The sequence below is a fragment of the Camponotus vicinus genome, unplaced genomic scaffold (assembly GCF_025532165.1).
Source record: "Camponotus vicinus isolate PSW18456_S1 unplaced genomic scaffold, iyCamVici1.0 SCAF_13, whole genome shotgun sequence".
Taxonomy (NCBI): domain Eukaryota; kingdom Metazoa; phylum Arthropoda; class Insecta; order Hymenoptera; family Formicidae; genus Camponotus; species Camponotus vicinus.
In genome coordinates this window covers 7391264-7413442 of record NW_028141949.1, presented here as the reverse complement: position 1 = coordinate 7413442, position 22179 = coordinate 7391264, and the positions used below count along the sequence as shown (strand labels likewise).

Sequence of the window (22179 nt, the reverse complement as noted above, 5' to 3'; positions counted from 1 at the left end):
TCATCCGCGTGGGTATCGCGCGTATATTATTGTATTTCGCCGATCCTATTGAGTTACGCGCATCCCCGGCACGTGGCCGACACATGGCGCGCCAAATATAACGAGGCTGTCGCCCAAAATACGCGTAGCCCGTTGCTCATGTATGGTCTAAAGCGACCTGAAAACGATATAGGTGCGATTTGCCTCCCCTTCTTACAGCGTTTCTTCCACCGGGAAGGAGCATTTCACATTCTTACCTATTCGTTTCCACGATTTTCCTGTCTCTCTCGCGCTCTTTGCGGCTAAGATAATGTTACATCTCCTTTAAGAGAAAAGGAAAAGAAGAGTAGACGATGGCAAGCGGATACTTTTTCAATTTTAAATCGTAAATTTAAATCATAAATTTTATGTATCGGCTTTTTTTTTCGAATTATATGTCGTTTCCGATTTTGAAACTGTAAAAAAATTCGCAAGAGCACAGATCGACTTGTTCTGGTCTACATTAATTCTGGTCTCTTCTTCAGCATCTCGAATATCAAATGTCATCAATGTCTATATTTGATATTTAGAATATTTAAATTTTAGGATATTTTAGAATATTTATATTTATATTTATATTTTCGATTTCGAAAAATTCGAGATGGCACGTGGCATTATGTCACCTGCTTATATTCAAAAGTTTGATATATTCTAACGATTGCGCGAGGATGATGAGTTTCTTTCTTGCAGATTCCAATAGAGCTGTCATCGCGAGAACAACATTGGTGAAAAATCATACTCTAACGTGGAGTTATTACATAACATACGATTTTATTATCATTGTTAATTAATCGTAAGGTACAATAAGAACGCGATTTGCCGGACAGCCATGCTAGACGTGGCCGACATCGACGTGGCCGGATGTGCTTCGTATCCCTCGTTGTTGCTGTCGATAATCATGTTACGAGTGTCGCAAATGTCAAACTTACGCGATCGTCAGCGAGGGTATGTCTGTGTGGTAGATATGTATGCGTACGTTTACACGTGTGGGCGGAGAAGGACTCATTGCTCGGATTGTCGAAAAGATGATAAATTAATTAATTAATATTCATAATCAAATAATCGTGTTGTATAAACTATTAAGTATGGTAAATGTGTAGCATAAAGGCAGTAGAGAGAAAGTAATAAGTTTTTTCTGCGATCTCGTCTCATATCTCATCTTCCTTTCTCATCTTTCTCCTTTTTTCTCTTTCTTTTTATCTCTCCTTTCCTTCCCTTTTCTCGTATCTTTGGATGATGGATATTGTATAATTTGTAAGTGCAGGTCTAGTGTATCGAAAAGGAGATAGATAAGGGAAGGAAAAGAGTCACGGCTATGGTGCTTGAATGGACGTTTGATTGATCCTCGACGATGTATTGTTTTAGAAGCATTTGCGGTGGACGATGCCAGGGCCAGATTCGTCGTATTCTTGCTTGGAGATCCACATTTGCTGGAAGGTGGACAGAGAGGCCAGGATAGAACCGCCGATCCATACGGAGTATTTCCTCTCAGGTGGAGCGATGATCTTGATCTTGATGGTTGAGGGCGCGAGGGCGGTGATTTCCTTTTGCATACGATCAGCGATACCGGGATACATGGTGGTGCCACCGGAGAGAACGGTATTAGCGTACAAATCTTTACGGATGTCGACATCGCACTTCATGATGGAGTTGTAGACAGTCTCATGGATACCGCAAGATTCCATACCCAGGAAGGAAGGCTGGAACAGAGCTTCGGGGCAACGGAACCTCTCGTTACCGATGGTGATGACCTGACCATCAGGCAACTCGTAGCTCTTCTCGAGAGAAGTGCTGGCGGCGGCGGTGGCCATTTCCTGTTCAAAGTCCAGGGCGACATAGCAGAGCTTCTCCTTGATGTCGCGGACGATTTCTCGCTCGGCCGTGGTGGTGAAGCTGTAGCCTCTCTCGGTAAGGATCTTCATGAGGTAATCGGTAAGATCGCGTCCGGCCAAGTCCAGACGGAGGATGGCATGAGGAAGAGCGTAACCTTCATAGATGGGTACGGTGTGAGAGACACCGTCACCGGAGTCCAAAACGATACCGGTGGTACGACCGGAAGCGTACAGGGAGAGGACGGCCTGGATGGCAACGTACATAGCCGGGCTGTTGAAGGTTTCGAACATAATCTGCGTCATCTTTTCACGGTTAGCTTTCGGGTTCAGAGGTGCTTCGGTAAGGAGGACCGGGTGTTCCTCGGGAGCGACACGCAATTCGTTGTAGAAGGTGTGATGCCAGATCTTCTCCATGTCATCCCAATTGGTGATGATACCATGTTCTATAGGATACTTTAACGTCAATATACCTCTCTTGCTCTGAGCCTCGTCGCCAACGTAGCTGTCTTTTTGACCCATACCGACCATCACGCCCTAAAGAACGAGATATTTGATGTTACATAAGTTTCAGAAGATACGTTAACAATATATGTCCATCATTTTCTGAATTTGATGAATCTAATAGCATTTTCGACTGAAGCAAATTTGGTTTAATCGCCCCGGAAATTAATTTTAATTTTTGTTAAGTTTCGATTAAATTAATTTTACGATTAAATTAATTTTAATTTTTGTTAAGTTTCGATTGAAGATGTACATGAATGTAAGAAGCTTGAAACAAAGCTTGATATCTTTAATCGTTCTTGGAATGATTCCTTTCAAAATGTTATATATACATGTAGTGCGCTAATTAAAATGAGATTTTAACAGCCGGTTAATATAATAATAATATTTGTCATATGTTGATAGATTAAGACCAGATAGGTTTCTAAATATTTCTCTGACCAACCTGATGACGGGGGCGGCCGACGATGCTAGGGAACACGGCACGCGGTGCATCATCCCCTGCGAATCCGGCCTTGCACATACCAGATCCATTGTCCACAACTAATGCCGCAACATCATCGTCACACATCTTGATTAGCTGTTAGTTTCCTTTCTGAGAACACATGTTGAAAAGACATTTCATAAAGTAAGTTATTATATCATTAATTAGAAAAATTCTGTGTAATCAAATAATTCATTAAATTAATTCGACTAATCTTTAATTAAATTGCATTCGAATTAATGCAAAAAAAGCTAATTTTTCACGATTTTTAAGAGATGTAGAAGATATTCACAGAATTAATTTTAATCAAAGAATCGAGATGGGGTATAATCGACTGCTAAATAAATTTCAAAATTATATCGTAATCAACATTCACTTGTGCACGTTCACCAGGTATCACTTCGCGCCTTGTTCGATCACGCAAACCTCTTCAGATTCGCTTCGCACCATTTCTCCCCGGGGATTTCCGGAAAATATTTAATATAACACCGTTCTTTTGAATCACTTCCCGATCGAGGATCTTTACGATCACGAAGCGAAGAAGATCAGAGGAGATTCTGAAAGATGGTGCGTCCAAATCGAAGGGGTTGCTGTGATTCGCGGGTGCAACTAAGCACGGCGATTATTACCGTTTGCTGATGCAGAGCCGAGAACGAGAGAGATCGGCGGACGATCGCTCAGGATCGCGTTTTGTACGTCGTGCAAGAGACCGGCGAGAGCGGCGAGTGGCGCAGTGCCGGCTCCGTGGGGTCCCTTTATCCATATCGGTCGGCGGCCGAAAATAGCGGTCCGCCCCTTACATGGAAATCTGCTGTCTGCGTTAACGTTGGGCCGGGAGCCCGCGTTGCCCGTTAGAGTCGGCCTAGTCCTTAGTTCGCCCTAAACAGAGGAGCGCTGGTGGAGGGAGAGAGAGAGAGGAAGACGTCGAGACGTCGACGCGCGGCAAATACGATGACAACTCGGTGGTGGCCGACGGCCCCTGGGTCCAAATAAGGACTCGTCACGAGCCAGGGCTGTCGGCTGCCACTGCGGGCCTCGACGAAGGGGTGAAACTCTAAAGGAAAGAGTTTGGAAGGATCAAAGGAAGGGATCTTGAAAGAAAGATGAGAGTTTGAAGTAAATGTGGGATTCAATAAGGACCTGAACGAGATACGAAGGACGTAGATTCCAAGAAAGGAATTCGCGAAACCAACTCTTGAAGGATTAAACCTCTCAGAAATATATAATTTCGAAAAGACAAATTTCGAAGGACTGATTTTTAAAAGCATGAAGGGAAGGATCGAATCTCCAAAATATCAGATCCTAAGAAAATAAGCTTCAAAGGGTTAATTGTCGCCATGATAAGAACATCTTGAAGCAGCGTTCTTCAAGCATGATGGTTACAAGTCCTTCTCTTTTGAAATAAGGACATCCAATGGCTCATCTGAAAAATAAATACTTTCTTTTTTTAAATCATTATTTTATGATAATGAAGGACATTAGATGATTTGGATCATCGAGTCATTTATGTTCGCGTTTACGAGACATCCGGATCGGATGACATCTAATCATATCGACTCATAAGAGAAGAAACAACTGCGGGTATCGAGGAAAACAGCCTTATTCGTTAATTGCAGCTTACAATTTGCTATAATTAACAAATGCACGGGGCGACCCGCTCACTCGAGCCATCGCAAAGATCCCCTCCACCTTTTTGCACTGCCGGCAAAGCCGATGCTGGTACCGATTCACATTGCCGAGTTTCAACCCCGAAAGGGCGCATCCTTTGTCGTCGAGCACCTCTCGCTCATCGCTATGGTTCGGTCCCGGGTAATCGTGAGGGTAGCTTCAGTGAGAGTGCAGAGGATCCAGACGTTCGCCGAAGAGAGTATCGAAGGTAATTCATATTCGTTTTTCATTTTTCCCCCCGAAAAAGCAGGAGTGATACTCCGAAAAAATTCAAACTAGCTAGAAAAATTATAATCGCATCAATTGGCAAAATTTAGAACGTTTTCACCTCTATTTGCCAACTTTTGATTTCATATCTGTTATTAATTTCTGGTGAGAGCTAAAAAGAGGAATTTATAATTGATGCGATTAAAAAGTAATTTGGCAGCTACTACATCGGTTACAGAAATAACTTTGTAGTTATCGTTTAAATTTGTACGAATATCTGGTATTATTGAGACTTATTTAAAGTGACACATTCACCTTTCCCTAGTTGCATTTTTGGCCATACAATACAACTTTGGTGTACTATTAAATCATTTCTGTCGACAAAATATGTGAGATACCGCAAAATGTACTTTGGAAAATTGCCAGGCATTCGAGACATTCTTGTCCGCGTTTTATGTAATATTAACTAAGCTTTTACGAATTTCATGTAATATCATTGTAATTGCATACTTATTAATTTTAATAATGCACATCTATTTACACGCATATACGTCTTGTTGCAGAATTACAAATTTTGCGGGATGAGTTTGGATAAGCATATGCCTGAATCACATGTCCACATTGCTACTGTATCAGTGAGAGGTAACGATGTTTGTAATAATCTCCATGAATGCAATTTAAAATGTATTTTTTGCATGCATTGTTCCCTTAATTAATACCGAATTAGTTATGCACAGGTCTAACATTTTTAAGTTTTCATATAAGCTTGTATAATTTTATCTGATTATGCAGTAATTTTATAAACTCTCTGTAATTTTTTATAGTTTTTAACATCTTTCTTCAAAATTATTTAGAGAATTCTAAATAAAAATCTTAAATACATCTTATTTGTGTGATCCTTGTGCATTTCCACATGTATTATTATTATTTATATATCAATTCATTTTATAAAAAAATTCATACTTAAACATCATATGTCTGAAAGAGTTATAGAATTATTATATTAATTTTTGTCATTCAACGGATTAAATAATTTAATTAATTAATAGATTAGACCAATGCATAACATATTATTTTTTGAATATTTTAAATAATAAGAAATAAAATATATTCCGCGAAAAATAGCAATTAAAGCAAAACATTCAATTGGATATCGGTAATTAATTCTCATGCTCAAATATAAGGGTCGAAGAATGAAAAATTACGAATTAAACGGCTGTAAGAATATAAGATTGATTTATTCCATAGACGTAAACTTATATACAAAAGATGACGTATATGCTCGTATGACTCGTCGTTGATAAAGACTCGCTGCCACGGATCAATAGTAATGATAGTAGTATTCGACTAACAGAGATCCAACTAGACAAAGCGATGCGGCAGTGAACGATACATCTTAGGGAAAGGTGTAGCAATAATAACAATAATAATAGTGAATAGCATCGAGCATAATTGTTTAGAAGCACTTGCGGTGAACGATGCCAGGGCCAGACTCGTCGTACTCTTGTTTGGAAATCCACATCTGTTGGAAAGTAGACAGGGAGGCCAGAATAGAACCGCCGATCCATACGGAGTATTTCCTTTCGGGTGGAGCAATGATTTTGATCTTGATGGTCGAAGGTGCGAGAGCGGTGATTTCCTTTTGCATACGATCAGCGATACCGGGATACATGGTGGTACCACCAGAGAGAACGTTGTTGGCATAGAGATCCTTACGGATATCGACGTCGCACTTCATGATGGAGTTGTAGACGGTCTCATGGATACCGCAAGATTCCATACCCAGGAAGGAAGGCTGGAAGAGGGCCTCGGGTGTACGGAACCTCTCGTTACCGATGGTGATGACCTGACCATCAGGCAACTCGTAGCTCTTCTCGAGAGAAGTGCTGGCGGCAGCGGTGGCCATTTCTTGTTCAAAGTCCAGGGCGACATAGCAGAGCTTTTCCTTGATGTCGCGGACGATTTCTCGCTCAGCCGTGGTGGTGAAGCTGTAGCCTCTCTCGGTGAGGATCTTCATGAGGTAGTCGGTAAGATCGCGTCCAGCCAAGTCCAGACGGAGGATGGCATGAGGAAGAGCGTAACCTTCATAGATGGGTACGGTGTGAGAGACACCGTCACCGGAGTCCAAAACGATACCGGTGGTACGACCGGAGGCGTATAGGGAAAGGACGGCCTGAATGGCAACGTACATAGCCGGGCTGTTGAAGGTTTCGAACATAATCTGCGTCATCTTTTCACGGTTAGCTTTCGGGTTCAGAGGTGCTTCGGTAAGGAGGACCGGGTGTTCCTCGGGAGCGACACGCAATTCATTGTAGAAGGTGTGATGCCAGATCTTCTCCATGTCATCCCAATTAGTGATGATACCGTGCTCGATCGGGTATTTCAAAGTCAGGATACCTCTTTTGCTCTGAGCCTCGTCGCCTACGTAGCTGTCCTTTTGACCCATACCGACCATAACACCCTGATGACGGGGTCGACCGACAATCGAGGGGAAGACGGCGCGAGGAGCGTCATCTCCGGCAAAACCGGCCTTGCACATACCGGAGCCATTGTCTACGACCAGGGCAGCTACTTCGTCGTCACACATTGTGGCTTTTTTTCGATTTCAACTTTCTGCAACAAAAATCATGTTGATGTCTCAGTCTGCAATTATCGATGTTTTATGTGATAATCGCTTATGATACCTATCTGTAATCTCATTTTTTATCTTTTATTATTGATATACTTTTATTATTGATTAACACCATAGGTTATTCTCGCTTTTTTTCAGAAAAGATTCACGTTATACGTCACTAGCACTTTTATACGTAAAAAAGAATTTTAATTAGAATTATATAAATATGAGATATTATATAAAAAGTATTAATAATCTATTACATAAGCAATAATACCAATCAAAATGAAATCAAAATTGAAAATTATATAATCTAAAGAAAAATAAATATTGGTATTTTTGTTCTTTAATATTGGACCAAAGGCAAAATTAATTGCGTAATTAAAAAATAATTAAAAAATATGAATTGAATGAATAATTCTTTGATGAATAAGATTTATTCAATTCTTTCTTTCTCTCTTCCCGCAAATGTATTTTTAAATTTTACTTTAAAGATAATTTTTAAAAAACAAAAACGATCATAAAATTGTAAAAAAAATTATTTCATAACTAATAATGATAAATTGCAGGTTTCAGAAATTCCCCGGTGGATGGAAACGTTGCATAATACTTTACGAATAAAAATTTTAACAAAAGTTGCGTCGAAAAAACGGACATCGATTCAATTTGAAAGAGGGATAATTGGCTCTATTTTAAAAAAATAATTTGCTATCTGAAGTGGCAAACTTTAAGAGTTCTTCGATAAAATTGTTCCACGATTTCGTGAAGCCAGAATTGACCCAGTTGCCTATAAAGCGATAGGCTAGGCGGTCCCAGCGTCGCGGGGCTATTTTTGCTCGACGCGTCGCTAACTTTAGACGTACGGCCGACGGACGCTCCCTAATAAGTTCAAGCGACGATTATGGTGGTCGACGCCGCCACCGCCACAGCCGACGACGACGGATAAAACATAACGCCCCGCCGCGAGGCAACGCCGAGCGTGCCAAAATTATGCTCGCCCGCGCGGAAAAGGAACCAACGTGGTTGCACGGCCGAAGACCTCGACTATATGATTATGAACACGACGACAAGGACAGCAGCAATGTTGGTTTAACATTAACACTGCTTCCAACTCGTCCCTCGTATCCCGCTAATTGTAATTCTAAAAAGACATGAGTGTGAACTATGTTTAAAATTCACCGACATTGAGAAAACTGTTCCTTAGAGGAATGAGTAATTTTAACCAGAGAAGAAGACACGAGGGTGCGATTCATAGATGATGTGTCCTTTGATGGGCATGGAAGCAGTCGCGAAGGATATTAAATATGAAACTGTAGTTTTATGGCTCATTAAACATTTTTTAACACAAGTAAGTGAAGAAAATTAATTAGTAAAAAGTAATTCAATTTTGTGAGCTATTAAAATATTTTTAAAAGATGTTTCAATTGTTATAAAATAATTTTGATATTTTGTTAATTTAAATTACATACTTTCTCGACTTTTTTTAAATATTGTGTGCATATAAGTGTTATATAATTTTTATCATAATATAAGATTTTGATTTGTACAAGCCTCTACATTTGAAAGCATTTATAAAATAATATTTCTTTTTTAATCATATTTTTAGATAAATTTAATTTTAATAAGCAAATATCTTCTGGTGCACGTGCTAGTAAATATTCACAAAATACTTCTTTTAATATTTCATCTTCGTAATGGAACTAATTTTGATCTTTACTTAGAATTTTTGCAGCCAGCAGTGGGCAACTAATATTGGCTGAGCAAGATTTAAAGAAAGATTAAAAAGATTATATTGCGAATATTTTCTAGCACATGTGTACTAATGCTCGAAAACTGTATTTACTTATCATATTATCATTACTTGGGTCTATTCTAAGAAAACAACAGGAGAATTATACATACATTACATCGAAATTAATTTTATTTATATCTAAATTTTTTCTTTTTTATAAAATTTTGCAAAAAAAATAATTTATCCGCAAATTATTACATTAATTAAACACAATTTATCTTGAAAAATATTTTCTCTCTCTTAACTGTTAATTCAACTGTTTAAATTTGCTTGAAAAGAAATGTTAATATTATAATTATAGAAAATTAATCAATGAATATTTTTAACTTTGTTATTTCTAATATTTTCAAACATTATTTAACGAGTAATATTTTGCTGTTAAAATTGATTAAATATTGTGCATTTAAAGATTAAAATCAATTTGATCGGAACAGGTCTCGCTCACTGCATCTTATCAGAATGATGGATGTGCCATACAACACAACAATTATGCGAGTGTTTTGACAATGCGCCAAGATTCGATCTCAATGAGTACAGTGATATGCTGCGAACTTGAACTTCATTTAAGGAGTGGACAACAAACTGAAGATTCTTTCTTAGGTAAATAACGATAATAAATATAACCAGATAAGATCTGTATCTCGAGATCTTTAACCAATCATTAAACACAGATTTGATTCTATTTATCGAAATTAAAAATAAATAAGGAGAAATAGATAAGAAATATAAAAAATATAAATAATCTATTTAAATTTAATTTAAATAATTTTAACGAGAAATAATTTGGATTCTGAAAATAATTGAAAACGTGACCAAACCTTTGCTTTAAATATTATTAAATTTATTTCTAACTGTATGATCTTTAACAGTATTAAATGCTCGTTCAGTAAATTTAGTTTTAAAATCTTGATTAAACATAAATAAAAGAATAATAATAAAGCTGTTACTTTGAGAATTGCTGGTTATCACGAATAATCCTTTATGGTACGGCAGCTTATCACTTTTGTTTACTAATCACTAGAGCACGCGAGTGTATCAATGAGATCAATGTCTTCGATAGAGCGGACAGGAAGCGATCGCGCCCTTCAGAGAAGGCGGAGGTGTAATATCCCGATGGCGATATAGCGGAAATTCGTGCGAAAGTTTACTACGTGTGTACGTACCGTGCACGGGACAGAGGTGGAGCGGCGTCTGTGCCTCGGCGGCGTCGCGACGTCGATTATATGCTCTCGTCTGGACGCCCCCGCATTTTCGTGGAATGGTGCTTGCTCGACAGGCACGAAAAAGGCATCGCCTCGCTCGGCGTCGCGACGCTCGCCGAACTTAGGCGGCCGCAGCCCCTAAGCGGATCGACGTGTACGCTTCGCCGCTTTGGAAATACTCCGTGGCGCGTTTCTGCGCTTCTTGGGCTTTGGAATGCCGGTCGTTTCGATAAAAATTAAACCGAGTCGGTTAATTGTTTTCCTTCTCTCTGGAAGGAGAAAGGGGGCATCACTTCGATGAATATCAATTGAATGGATAAAATTGATTCACAGCTAATTATTGCATCGAGACACTTTTATTTATTTTCACGAAAAATCTCATTCATGTGACAACATAATTTTTTTAGCGCAAAGATGTATGCTATAATGTTATAAAACTAATATATTACATTAAGAAATACATATGTATCGCGAAAATATAATGAACAAAATTTTATTTCCGGATCGACTTTCGAAATTAATACGTCAAATTATTACATAAAAGTTATCTCATTATTTTTATTGTGTCTAATATTGCATTTAAGTATCTGAATAATATATATCTTGAATATACATATAATATAATAATATACATATCTATTTGTAAAGATAAATGCTTGTATACCTATTTTGGATAAACCAATTTTTACGAAAGCAAAGCAGAATTTTCTTCGATCATGCAATATATATGTGAGCTTTATATTTATATTTTTTATATTTTTTTTAAATATGAAAAAGATATAAGAATGCAATATATAGAATCTCTTCCAGATTTACACTATTTTATCTTACTTTTCATTTATAAATTATTTCATTTATAAATTATTTCATTTATAAATTAGACTTTTTTTATAAATTATTTAATTTATAAATTAGACTTTTTTATCTTTTTTATCTTTTATTTATAAATTAGACTATTTTATCTTACTTTTCATTTATAAATTATTTCATTTATAAATTAGACTTGAAGTTTCATATATATAATTCGATACGAATTATATGAAAAAATTATAACGAATTATATGAAACTTTTCCGGAAAATAATCAGCAGACTAAATACATTGTTTATACATCAATGAACGGAAAATGGAAGAGTCGAAAAAGTTTCGATAAAAGCAAGAACTATGCTCTGACGAATATCAGGGAGGTAGCAGAAATACTTTGAGATTACGCGATGCGACCGAAATAAACTGTATCTTCTTTGCGAGAGCTTTTATCGTACGCACTCTCCTAATGTCTACATATCAATGTATGAGTCTTCAAACGTGTCTATAAAAAATTTCTAGAGGCGGTAGATACAAAAGAGTCTAATAATTCGTAACGATCGGAAACAAATTCATACGTTTTCCTTCGCATTCTTTAGAGCAATCGACATTTAATCGATGATTTAAATGAACGAGTCGACGTAGGAGAAAATTCTTGTAATGGCAGGAGTCTAGCAATGAAAAAGAAAAGATTATACAGTAGAAAATTAACTTAAAATAGGATGAATTGTGTGGATCGAGCCAAGATTACTCATCGATTACATTGTACGATAAGAGTTATTTTAAAAATCCTCAAATCTCTACTTTGCCGCGATCAAAGACAAATTTGGAGCGATGCGAGAAGACTAACATAATCGCGGAAACGGAAAAATGCCAAGTTACAAAATTAAATTTAACGACATTGTTAAGTAATATTCGTGGCAAAGTTTGCATAGTTTATAAGCAAATTTTCTTCCCTTTTTTTAATCGTGATTGGAAGGATAAAGAAAGTAAAAAGTGAGAGAGTTTTGCATCTTTATCATATATTCTTAGGATGTCTAAAACAACCAATATTTTTTCTTGTTTTAATTTTGCAAGTGATAAAATAAAAGTAACGTTTTCAGGTGTAAGTTAATTTAAATTCGTGTGGTTATACGGCAGATATGTGGAAGGGAACTTGAGAAAATGAATGGGAGCCCGAGGTTGTCTGAGGAGTCTGAGAACGCTACGCCAAAAATATCTATGCCACATAAATCAAATATGCGAGGTACGTGAGGTAATGTAAAAGATTACATAACAATAGTGTGGAGTGACATAATGTATATTTGATTTGACTTTGACATCGTATAACAATATTTATAATAATATAGTGTAATATTTACAAAATAAGTTAAAGTATAGAAGTACACATTGATAGAACTTAATTGCTTTAGTTAGCAGACTAGACATAATTAATATGCAATACGTATTGAGAGACAATTAATTTCTCGGACGGTGATGTAGAACACTCGCGCGACAGTGAATAAAGCGCGACCTTCCCGAAGTAGTCTCGAATTCGTTGCCAAGTACAATCCGTCAAGACTCTTGCGTATCCTTACTGTCCAGAATGTTCCTTTCGCGATAGAAAGATGCACCTGGTCTCCTTCACGTATCCCTTCAAGAAGACTTTCTCATACCCGGCTACGTCCAGGCTACAACGAGCGAAGTCCTGTGACGAGAGTCAATACCACCGACCGCTACCTCGGCCGTGATGATGATGCCAAGTGAGTGATGATGTCGTCGTGCGCAGGTTTATAAAAAACTGCGACGACGGAGATGATCAGCCAGGCCGTTGTTATTTACGCAACGATGAGCGAGGCGACGACAATGACGATTCGATGAGATCCCCTTATGATTGAGAGTCGATGATGATGTATCTCGTAGCAGCTTGAGGCAGAACGGCATGCGTTCTCCCCGAATTAGGACGATATTCTTTCGACAAAGATTGCACCGTTGCGTCGATGATTGTGTAACGACGCGCTTAGAAGCATTTGCGGTGGACAATGCCAGGGCCGGACTCGTCGTACTCTTGTTTGGAGATCCACATCTGTTGGAAGGTAGACAAAGAGGCCAAGATGGAACCGCCGATCCATACGGAGTACTTCCTTTCGGGTGGAGCGATGATCTTGATCTTAATGGTCGAAGGCGCGAGGGCGGTGATTTCCTTTTGCATACGATCAGCGATACCGGGATACATGGTGGTACCACCAGAGAGGACGTTGTTGGCATAGAGATCCTTACGGATATCGACGTCGCACTTCATGATGGAGTTGTAGACGGTCTCATGGATACCGCAAGATTCCATACCCAAGAAGGAAGGCTGGAAGAGGGCCTCGGGAGTACGGAACCTCTCGTTACCGATGGTGATGACCTGACCATCAGGCAACTCGTAGCTCTTCTCGAGAGAAGTGCTGGCAGCAGCGGTGGCCATTTCCTGTTCAAAGTCCAGGGCAACATAGCAGAGCTTTTCCTTGATGTCGCGGACGATTTCTCGCTCAGCCGTGGTGGTGAAGCTGTAGCCTCTCTCGGTGAGGATCTTCATGAGGTAGTCGGTAAGATCGCGTCCGGCCAAGTCCAGACGGAGGATGGCATGAGGAAGAGCGTAACCTTCATAGATGGGTACGGTGTGAGAGACACCGTCACCGGAGTCCAAAACGATACCGGTGGTACGACCGGAGGCGTATAGGGAGAGGACGGCCTGAATGGCAACGTACATAGCTGGGCTGTTGAAGGTTTCGAACATAATCTGCGTCATCTTTTCACGGTTAGCTTTCGGGTTCAGAGGTGCTTCGGTAAGGAGGACCGGGTGTTCCTCGGGAGCGACACGCAATTCATTGTAGAAGGTGTGATGCCAGATCTTCTCCATGTCATCCCAATTAGTGATGATACCGTGCTCGATCGGGTATTTCAAAGTCAGGATACCTCTTTTGCTCTGGGCCTCGTCGCCTACGTAGCTGTCCTTTTGACCCATACCGACCATAACACCCTGATGACGGGGTCGACCGACAATCGAGGGGAAGACGGCGCGAGGAGCGTCATCTCCGGCAAAACCGGCCTTGCACATGCCGGAGCCATTATCTACCACAAGGGCGGCTACTTCGTCGTCACACATCTTGCTGCTGCTTTAGTTTCTCTGTAAAAAAAATTGTATGATTCAGGTTGAGCTCATCTAATAGAAATTAATTAAAAGTCATTGATTTATTAACGGTTTTTTTAACTCAAACTTATAGTGATATTTGCATAATCTTATTAATTTTTTTTTAGCTTGAGATATCCGCTTATAGTTTTACATAATCTCATAATATATTTTCGTTTAATGAGATCTACGCGAAAATAAGTACATCTTAATTGCAATTATATATCTCTTACAAATATAAAATCCGACATTCATTATATAAATTAATTATATTTTAATTTTCAGGAATATTATAGAAAAGCTTTTTAAGAAATGATAAGAATTTCAACAAAGTGATTATTTCTTCTTTTCGAATGTGAACAAATTAAATAGACTAAACTGATATTTTTCATATTTTCTAAAGAATTCTGAATTATTTTTACTACAAAATAATTATAAAATCGATTGAAACATCGTCATTGTTTAAATTCACTATCAAATTCAAGGTATCGAATCAAAGTACCATTTAATTTAAATGTATCAATTATTCAACATTTATTTCTTGTAATTGTTTATTATAAATTATTTTTTAATAATATGCAGAATTTATTTTCTCTCTCAATGTTCTTCATTACTATTAAATAAAAACACAACGTTGTTTCAGTCGTTACACTTCAAAATCTGAAATCAATTCAATCTCTTCCTCAAACTACTCGATTTGACGCAAACGCGATCTCACAATTAAAATCATCTTTCGGCTCAAAATTTTTCCCTTTATACACAGATATACGCGTTTCCACTTTTCCTCTCTCTCGAGGTCCTTGGACAGATCTTTTCACCTGCACTTCTGGCTTCTACAGTTCGCGCGCAAACTTCCGACCACGAGCTTAAGCACGAAGAACGAAAACGATCTTTGCTACTAACCGTGGGGGTGAGTTGTGAATCGGCGGGCGGCTGAGGAACGGCTGAGGCCCGAGGGCGTCGCGACGCCAGATATAACGTCCGCGACGCGATGCGCGACGCTACCGAAGATGGGCACGCGGGACGCCTCCAGGGCTGACCAGCGACGCTGCCCACGCTTCGCGCCTAGGAACGAAGTGGGTGGTGGATGCACACACGACCAGGAAGCTTTTGGGCGAGAACGGCGGCGACGCCGCTCGCGGGCGTCGCGACGCGTCACTCCTCGTCATCGTCAGCCTCCTCCTCCTCCTTCTCCTCCTCCTCGTCTTCTTCTTGTTCGCTTTCTCTCTTGGAAATCCCCACGGGACGCTCGACATCTCCTAATCTAGACATTAACGCGGACCATTGCCGATCGCCCGTTGCAGTTATCTGCTCCTCGTCTACCGGCGACGGACGATAATCTATCTCGCGATTAGATATCGAGGAGGATGTTTAATTGATGGAAAGTGCAATTTGCTAACATAGTTTGATTTTTTGTGAAAGAATTTCAAAAATGAGATTGAAAGATGCCAAAGCGAATATACAGGGTGTTTCTTAATAAGTGCGAAACATTTTAGGAGATGATTCTTTGACCAAAATTAAGCAGGTTTTTTCATATAATATATATAAAAAATAAAAAATCTAATAAAAAATTTTAATAAATAGTTCTAATAAAAAATTGAATAGGGGTTGCTAGTTTCATCCCCTTATAACAATACGGGAGGCTGAGAAAAATAAATTATAAATAATAATTATAAATAAATAATAAAAAAAATAAATTAATAAATAACCTTTTCACTAGTAGAAAATATCCACCTAATTTCATTTCTTTAACTTGTTCCAAATTTGAGAAAAAAATAAAAACCTCATTTTTACCCCCATTTTTGGAGGAGCGTAACTCCACAGGGAGGGATGTAGGAGTATATGTTTATATGAAAAATCCCCCTTAATTTTCGACAAAGAATCATCTCCTAAAATTTGTCGCACTTATTAAGAAACACCCTGTATACTTGTTATAAAAAATTTTTATGCATTCTTTCTAATTTAAATAATTTTTTTTTAAATTAATTCCTTAACAAGACTGTGAAAGTAGAGCTAGACTGCTGAAAACTGAAATTGATGAAGAAAAATGAATCTTACGAATTATCTTTTTGCCCCTAAATCTTTCAATTGATTTATCAGTCCTTTTCTTTAAATAATTAATGAGTAATTTCCATGTTTAAAAAGAAGTATATTCTGAATAAGAATCATTTTCTTTTTATAAAAAGTAGATTAAAATATATTCTGCGTTTACGATTAATACAGTAATAATAATATTTTCATAATTTTATTTCTTATAGATCATCGTTTTCTTCGTAGCCATTCTCCGAGTTGCCGAGATGCTTTTGGCATACGTCGGAAATCCCCGATGCCTCGCACTGCTCCTGAAAATACTCGCTCATGGCCAAATCAGGGTATTAACATGAGACGAACACTCCTTCGGTGTACGAAGTACTACGACACTTGAAGAATCTATATTACGTTGAAAAACACAAAAGAAAAAATCTTGAACTAAGAAAAACTTTATTTCCATCAAGAAAGACCCTCCTCGCATTCTTTTTCACCTAATGAAACGTTTAAACAAGCGTTTAAACTTCACGTCACCATGGCTGTGACTGTGCCCTAAGATATTTGGACAAATTGCCAATTGGCATTTAATTTATTCGTACATATAACGAAGTATTATACGCATGTCGCACGTAATAATTCATTCCTCTTTCGGCGAGAAAAAAATACATGGAAAGGAGGAGAGAAAGAGAGAAAGAGAGAACAGAGCGTGCTAAGAATAAATCCCGACGATTCGAGATTTAATCCTCGCTCTAATCTACTCAATAGACAAACTATGGACGTGCACATGATTATGTTACCGCGAAAAAAATAATTGTGAAAGAAATAGTTTTATACTTCTGATTCGATATCTCGACTTTGTTAATTCCATTTTTTTTCTTTTATGTAAAAGTATCGAAAAAATTTCCGATATCTAATCTATCGCAATCAAAGCATTACTTTGTCAAGATTAATATCAACTTTAATCGATGGTTTTATTAAAGATCGTTTTAAGATAGCTTCTGATCGAGGTAAAGCAACTGTGCTCGATGATATATAATTTAAAATACGTATTTAAAATATAATTATTAAATTAATTTATTAAATATAATTTAAAAATATTTAAAATATATAATTTAAAAAAGTTTTTCTTAAATTATCTTAATATCGCTAGTAGAATAATCAAAGGATCATTAAAAAATACATATAATCGACCAAAACTAGCCAAAGTTCTTGTTTATTTATTAAAAATTACGACGTTTCGACCATATGGTTGTGGTCCTTTTCAAGTATACACTGGAATAATGAAATTGATAATTAGATTTTTGACGGTTTGAATAAAAACAGCAATAGACATGAATTGACTGTGAACAATTTGAGTACATACGGTTCAGATAAAAGAGTATAATAATGTAAATCTTAATTTTGTAAACTCCACATATCACAATTACAAGATCATTAACGTCTTGCCACATTTGAAAAAGAGAGATAAAACGTTGTGTCAGTGTGAGACTTCGTCAAAAACTGAATATGTTAAATCAAAAAATAATAAACTACACGACCTTTATTATTTTGTCGTAGATGTTGTTTAAGCTATCCGTGTCCTTCTGTAGGTTGATTGAATTATTGAATTTTTTAATATAAAACATTTCAGCAATTTCTCTCTTTCGCACGTATTTCTCATTGTGTAATATATTAGGTTTTGTCCAGTCAAATTCGTGTCCTGATTCTAATTTATGTTTACTTATAACGGAATGATTCGTTTCATGCTATTTTATATTACTAGAATGCTCTTTCACTCGAGTACGTAAATGCCTTTTTGTTTGCCCAATATATGACACATTACAATTTTTGCAATTTAATTTATATACAACATTTGTTTTATCGTTATTATGTAAAATATCCTTGCCACGTTTTATTAAGGTATTTAGTTTTTTTGTTATTTTATAGACGATGTTAAAGCCACTGCCTCGCAATAAACGGCACAAGTCATGACTCACATCTTTAACGTATGGTAATGAAATAAAAGATGTCTTGTCGAAATGTATAAGATTTGCGTTAACGTTCTTGTTGTGGTCACGCTTACTTAAAAAATGAATTCTTTTTTGTATGTGTCGTTTTATGATATGTACAGGGAAACAGTTATTGAGTAAAATATCATGTACTAACTCAATAACTGTCATGTCTATTGCTGTTTTATTCAAACCGTCAAAAATCTAATTATCAATTTCATTATTCCAGTGTATACTTGAAAAGGACTACAACCATATGGTCGAAACGTCGTAATTTTTAATAAATAATCAAGAATTTTGGCTAGTTTTGGTCGATTATATATATTTTTTAATGATACATATAATTTAAAATTAAATTTGATTAATTTTTTTATTTTTGAGCCAAATTCCAAACTATTAATATATAATTTACTTATAAATTTGCAAAAAATACTTAAATTACTTTCGAGATTGGATTCTCAATGAATTTTCTTTTACTATAAATAATTATGATCTATTTTAATATGCATTTGCCGGAAATCTTGCCGGAAGCGCGATTCAAGGTACTCCGATTTCTCTCTCTCTCTCTCTCAATTCTCGACAATTAGATTGTCCGATTTATTGCCTCGTAATAGATCAACGAAGCGTTATAGGAAATCAGGTGTAAAACGCAGACACATACGTAAATTCTATAAATCATATATTTTTAATCTTCGTGAAATCTAGTGCAACCTTGTTTTTTGGCGCAGACAAATTCATGAATGCAATAATTTCAGCGAAGTAAAGGACAAAAACATAAAAAATGACGTATTATGTGTTCAAATTTAATTTAATAATAGAATATACAAATAGTGTCTAATACTTTTCTAATTTTAATAATTATGTAAAAAAGTTCCTAGTTAATATCTATTGCTTCGAACATTAAAGGAATGAAATAATTATAATATTTAATAATATTATTAACATTTATAATATTTTTTTTTCAATGGAATAGGGAGAGGATTGTTGCAAATCAAATCTATTTGCTAGCATTTGCATCATCAGTTTAGCAGATAAAACACATGAGTTTAATTTGAAGAGACTTCTTCTCAAAATGAGCCTATTCTCCCATCTTAGTATTTTATTGGTTAAACTAACTAGCAAGATATTCTCCTTATATGGACTTAGCTTTTTAGCATCTCGTATTTTTAAACTGAAAATCTTTCACGATTCTTATCTACGTCTAGGCCAAAAGAGAGAATATTTACGCCTATAACCTGAACTCGAACAAATATTCAACCTAAAAGTCATAGTTAATAATCAAGAGACACGATAACAAAAAACTTGGCGCTGCCAATAAAATTAGCACATTAATATTCCAATTAAATATATATTTAAAAAATTGGAACATATTCCAATTATTAGTCTAACATTTAAATTTAATGACCTAATTTCTTTAATTAATTTATATTGATTTACATTTGGAAATTTAGACTTTTAAGCTGAACAATATATTAAAATTGGCAGCGCCAAGTTTTTTTAATTAAAATTTTTTTACTTTTTTGTTTTATATTAATTTTTAGTTTTCAATTTTTAAATAAATTTTTAATCTTTTAATATTATTATTTTTGAAAATTAAAACATCTATTTTATATAACGATGTTTTCAATTAAAATAATATTTCTATTTAACTTGTACAAGTTTTCTTCCTTGTGCTTCTATTTATCTTGTACAAATTTTTATTCTTAGTCGGTGCAATTTTTTTTTATATCATTATTTTTGTAGACAATATGATAGTTGGATACAATTAGTGCATGAACTTGGCGCCCTCTTTTACCTTTTTTTTAAAAAAGTAAGTTTTTGGAGATTATTTTAAAATTACTTAGATTGTAATATATACGACTAAAATGCACTGAAAATGAATTATGTCGTAAATGATTATGTGTAAATGATTACGAATATGATTATGATTATGATTATGAATATATTTGGTAGAATTTTCAATTATTGCGAGCATTTAATAATATTGTCTACGATGTTATGTGAAAAATTTCATGAAGTAATATTTTTTGCTATCAGGATTATATAAAAAATATAATATGTAATTATATTATATTACTATTATGTATCAAAAATTATCTTGTATCAATAAACTTCTATGCTATACAAACATATTTTAAGATTTATATTAATTCTTTGTTTTGAATAATCCTAAAATGTAATTTAGAATATTTCTTATTACTGTATAAATTATTACTTTCGCGTTAATAAAATAGCAATTCAAATTGCAATAAAAAATCACAATGCATCTCAGAAACAAAGTATTAGTCTTATTTATAATAATCTTATAAACAAAATTTCTATATAATTTAAGGTTTTATTTGAAAGATTCTTTACAATAAAACATAGTAAATTGCACGTATATATACGATTATACATTTCAAATTTTTAAAATCTACCAATAAAACACACTTAATACACTGAGAAATTGAATAAATAAATTGTTAGCACTCATCTTCCGTTATCGAATAATTATGAATGAATAATCGTAAATTGTTTTTTTTGTACAGGTTGTAATTGAGCGAAGCAATATAAAACACATGAGCAATTTAATTATTAAGTTGAAGCTCATATGTCGTCCATCCTGAATTTGACCATCACAACATTATTTTAACATTTTCAACATAATGATACGTATTATATCATATCGGATGCGTCAGACTTTAATATCTTGCATAAACTTTTGCCAAATGCTAAATATTTACGATATTTGGATATAATGTACGTTTCGATCCTAATGAAAAATAAATTAATTTGTAAGTTGGAGAGAAAGAGATATTATGTGTAACCATTTATACGTTTCGCACAAAAGTGAATTCTATTTATGTAATTTAGTTTCGTAATAACAAATTTATTTAAATTTTAAAATTTTATTTAAACAAATCTTTAATTCTAAATAAATAAAAAGCTTGCTATATACACATATATTTCTATTATTTGGCGTTTTATAATAATGATACGATTTTTTTCATGTTGTAATAATATCTAAACTTATAATTATCATTATTTATTGTTTGTAGCCATTCTTTGTAATTTAATACATCTTGATGATTTATTTATCTCACAATCGTATAATTATGTTTGTTAGTTAAGTGTCAATAGAAAGATAATGATCGAAAAGCGAGAGGAAAAAAAGAATTTTCGATTTGCAATTTATTTACTTTTCAGTAAATTTTTTCGAAGTTTAATTAGCGAAAAATTAAAAACAATGAATATTTGAATAAATTATTTGAGTATATAAATAAATTATATATATATATATATATATATATATATATATATATATAATATATATTTCAATTATATACGTATATATTATTTTAAAAAAAGTCTTAATTAAATTCTCTTAAATCAACTTATATTTATCACAATGTCACATTAAAATATGTAATATACATAAGTATTATTAATTATCTGTTATATATTGTTATTGATATATTCCACTGTTAATAAACATTTAATAAACACTGTTAATCAACGTAATAAATAATAAAAAAATCTATTATTAATAAATTTGTACTAGTTTTTCATATACCAAATATGTATCTTGATTAAAAAACAGTATTGGAAGTTATTTGGGATAGTATTGAAAATTAGCTACAAGTAATAAGATCATGCAGACCTTATTACTTGTAATTAATTTTCGATGCTAGAAAACGACTGACGCTCTGACAAATAAAAAAAATTTTGAACATATAAAATTATTAATATATATATAAATCAATAATTCAAATGCGAATAAAATCTCGCTTTATTAATTGTAATTAATGTACAATAATAATAATTAATATTAATATTAATATTTTTTTATTTATGATATAAAAAGTAAAATCTTATTAATATTAATTTTTTTAATATTAATTTATGAAA

The 22179-nt window shown here is 35.0% G+C and overlaps 3 protein-coding genes and 1 long non-coding RNA gene across 4 annotated transcripts; 1 reads left to right on the top strand and 3 right to left on the bottom strand.

Annotated features, from left to right (window-relative positions):
* Positions 1-1176: 1176 nt before the first annotated feature.
* Positions 1177-3624, bottom strand: LOC145963922 (actin, muscle). The gene is made up of 3 exons (XM_083086276.1): positions 3465-3624; positions 2797-2946; positions 1177-2384 (listed from the first exon to the last, which is right to left on the bottom strand). Exons 2-3 carry the CDS (start codon positions 2920-2922, stop codon positions 1380-1382), a joined length of 1131 nt encoding a protein of 376 aa, XP_082942402.1. The 5' UTR covers positions 2923-2946; positions 3465-3624; the 3' UTR covers positions 1177-1379.
* Positions 3447-13015, top strand: LOC145963925 (uncharacterized). Its single transcript, XR_014436314.1, has 5 exons — positions 3447-4711; positions 5274-5352; positions 7894-8672; positions 9551-9716; positions 12225-13015. It is a non-coding gene; the product is annotated as an uncharacterized LOC145963925 (long non-coding RNA).
* On the bottom strand, positions 5930-10437 carry LOC145963924 (actin-5, muscle-specific). Its single transcript, XM_083086278.1, has 2 exons — positions 10280-10437; positions 5930-7323 (listed from the first exon to the last, which is right to left on the bottom strand). The coding sequence occupies exon 2, from the start codon at positions 7295-7297 to the stop codon at positions 6167-6169; it is 1131 nt and encodes a 376-aa protein (XP_082942404.1). The 5' UTR covers positions 7298-7323; positions 10280-10437; the 3' UTR covers positions 5930-6166.
* LOC145963923 (actin-5, muscle-specific) lies at positions 12406-15333 on the bottom strand. The gene is made up of 2 exons (XM_083086277.1): positions 15179-15333; positions 12406-14272 (listed from the first exon to the last, which is right to left on the bottom strand). Exon 2 carries the CDS (start codon positions 14249-14251, stop codon positions 13121-13123), a length of 1131 nt encoding a protein of 376 aa, XP_082942403.1. The 5' UTR covers positions 14252-14272; positions 15179-15333; the 3' UTR covers positions 12406-13120.
* Between the last annotated feature and the right edge of the window lie 6846 nt (positions 15334-22179).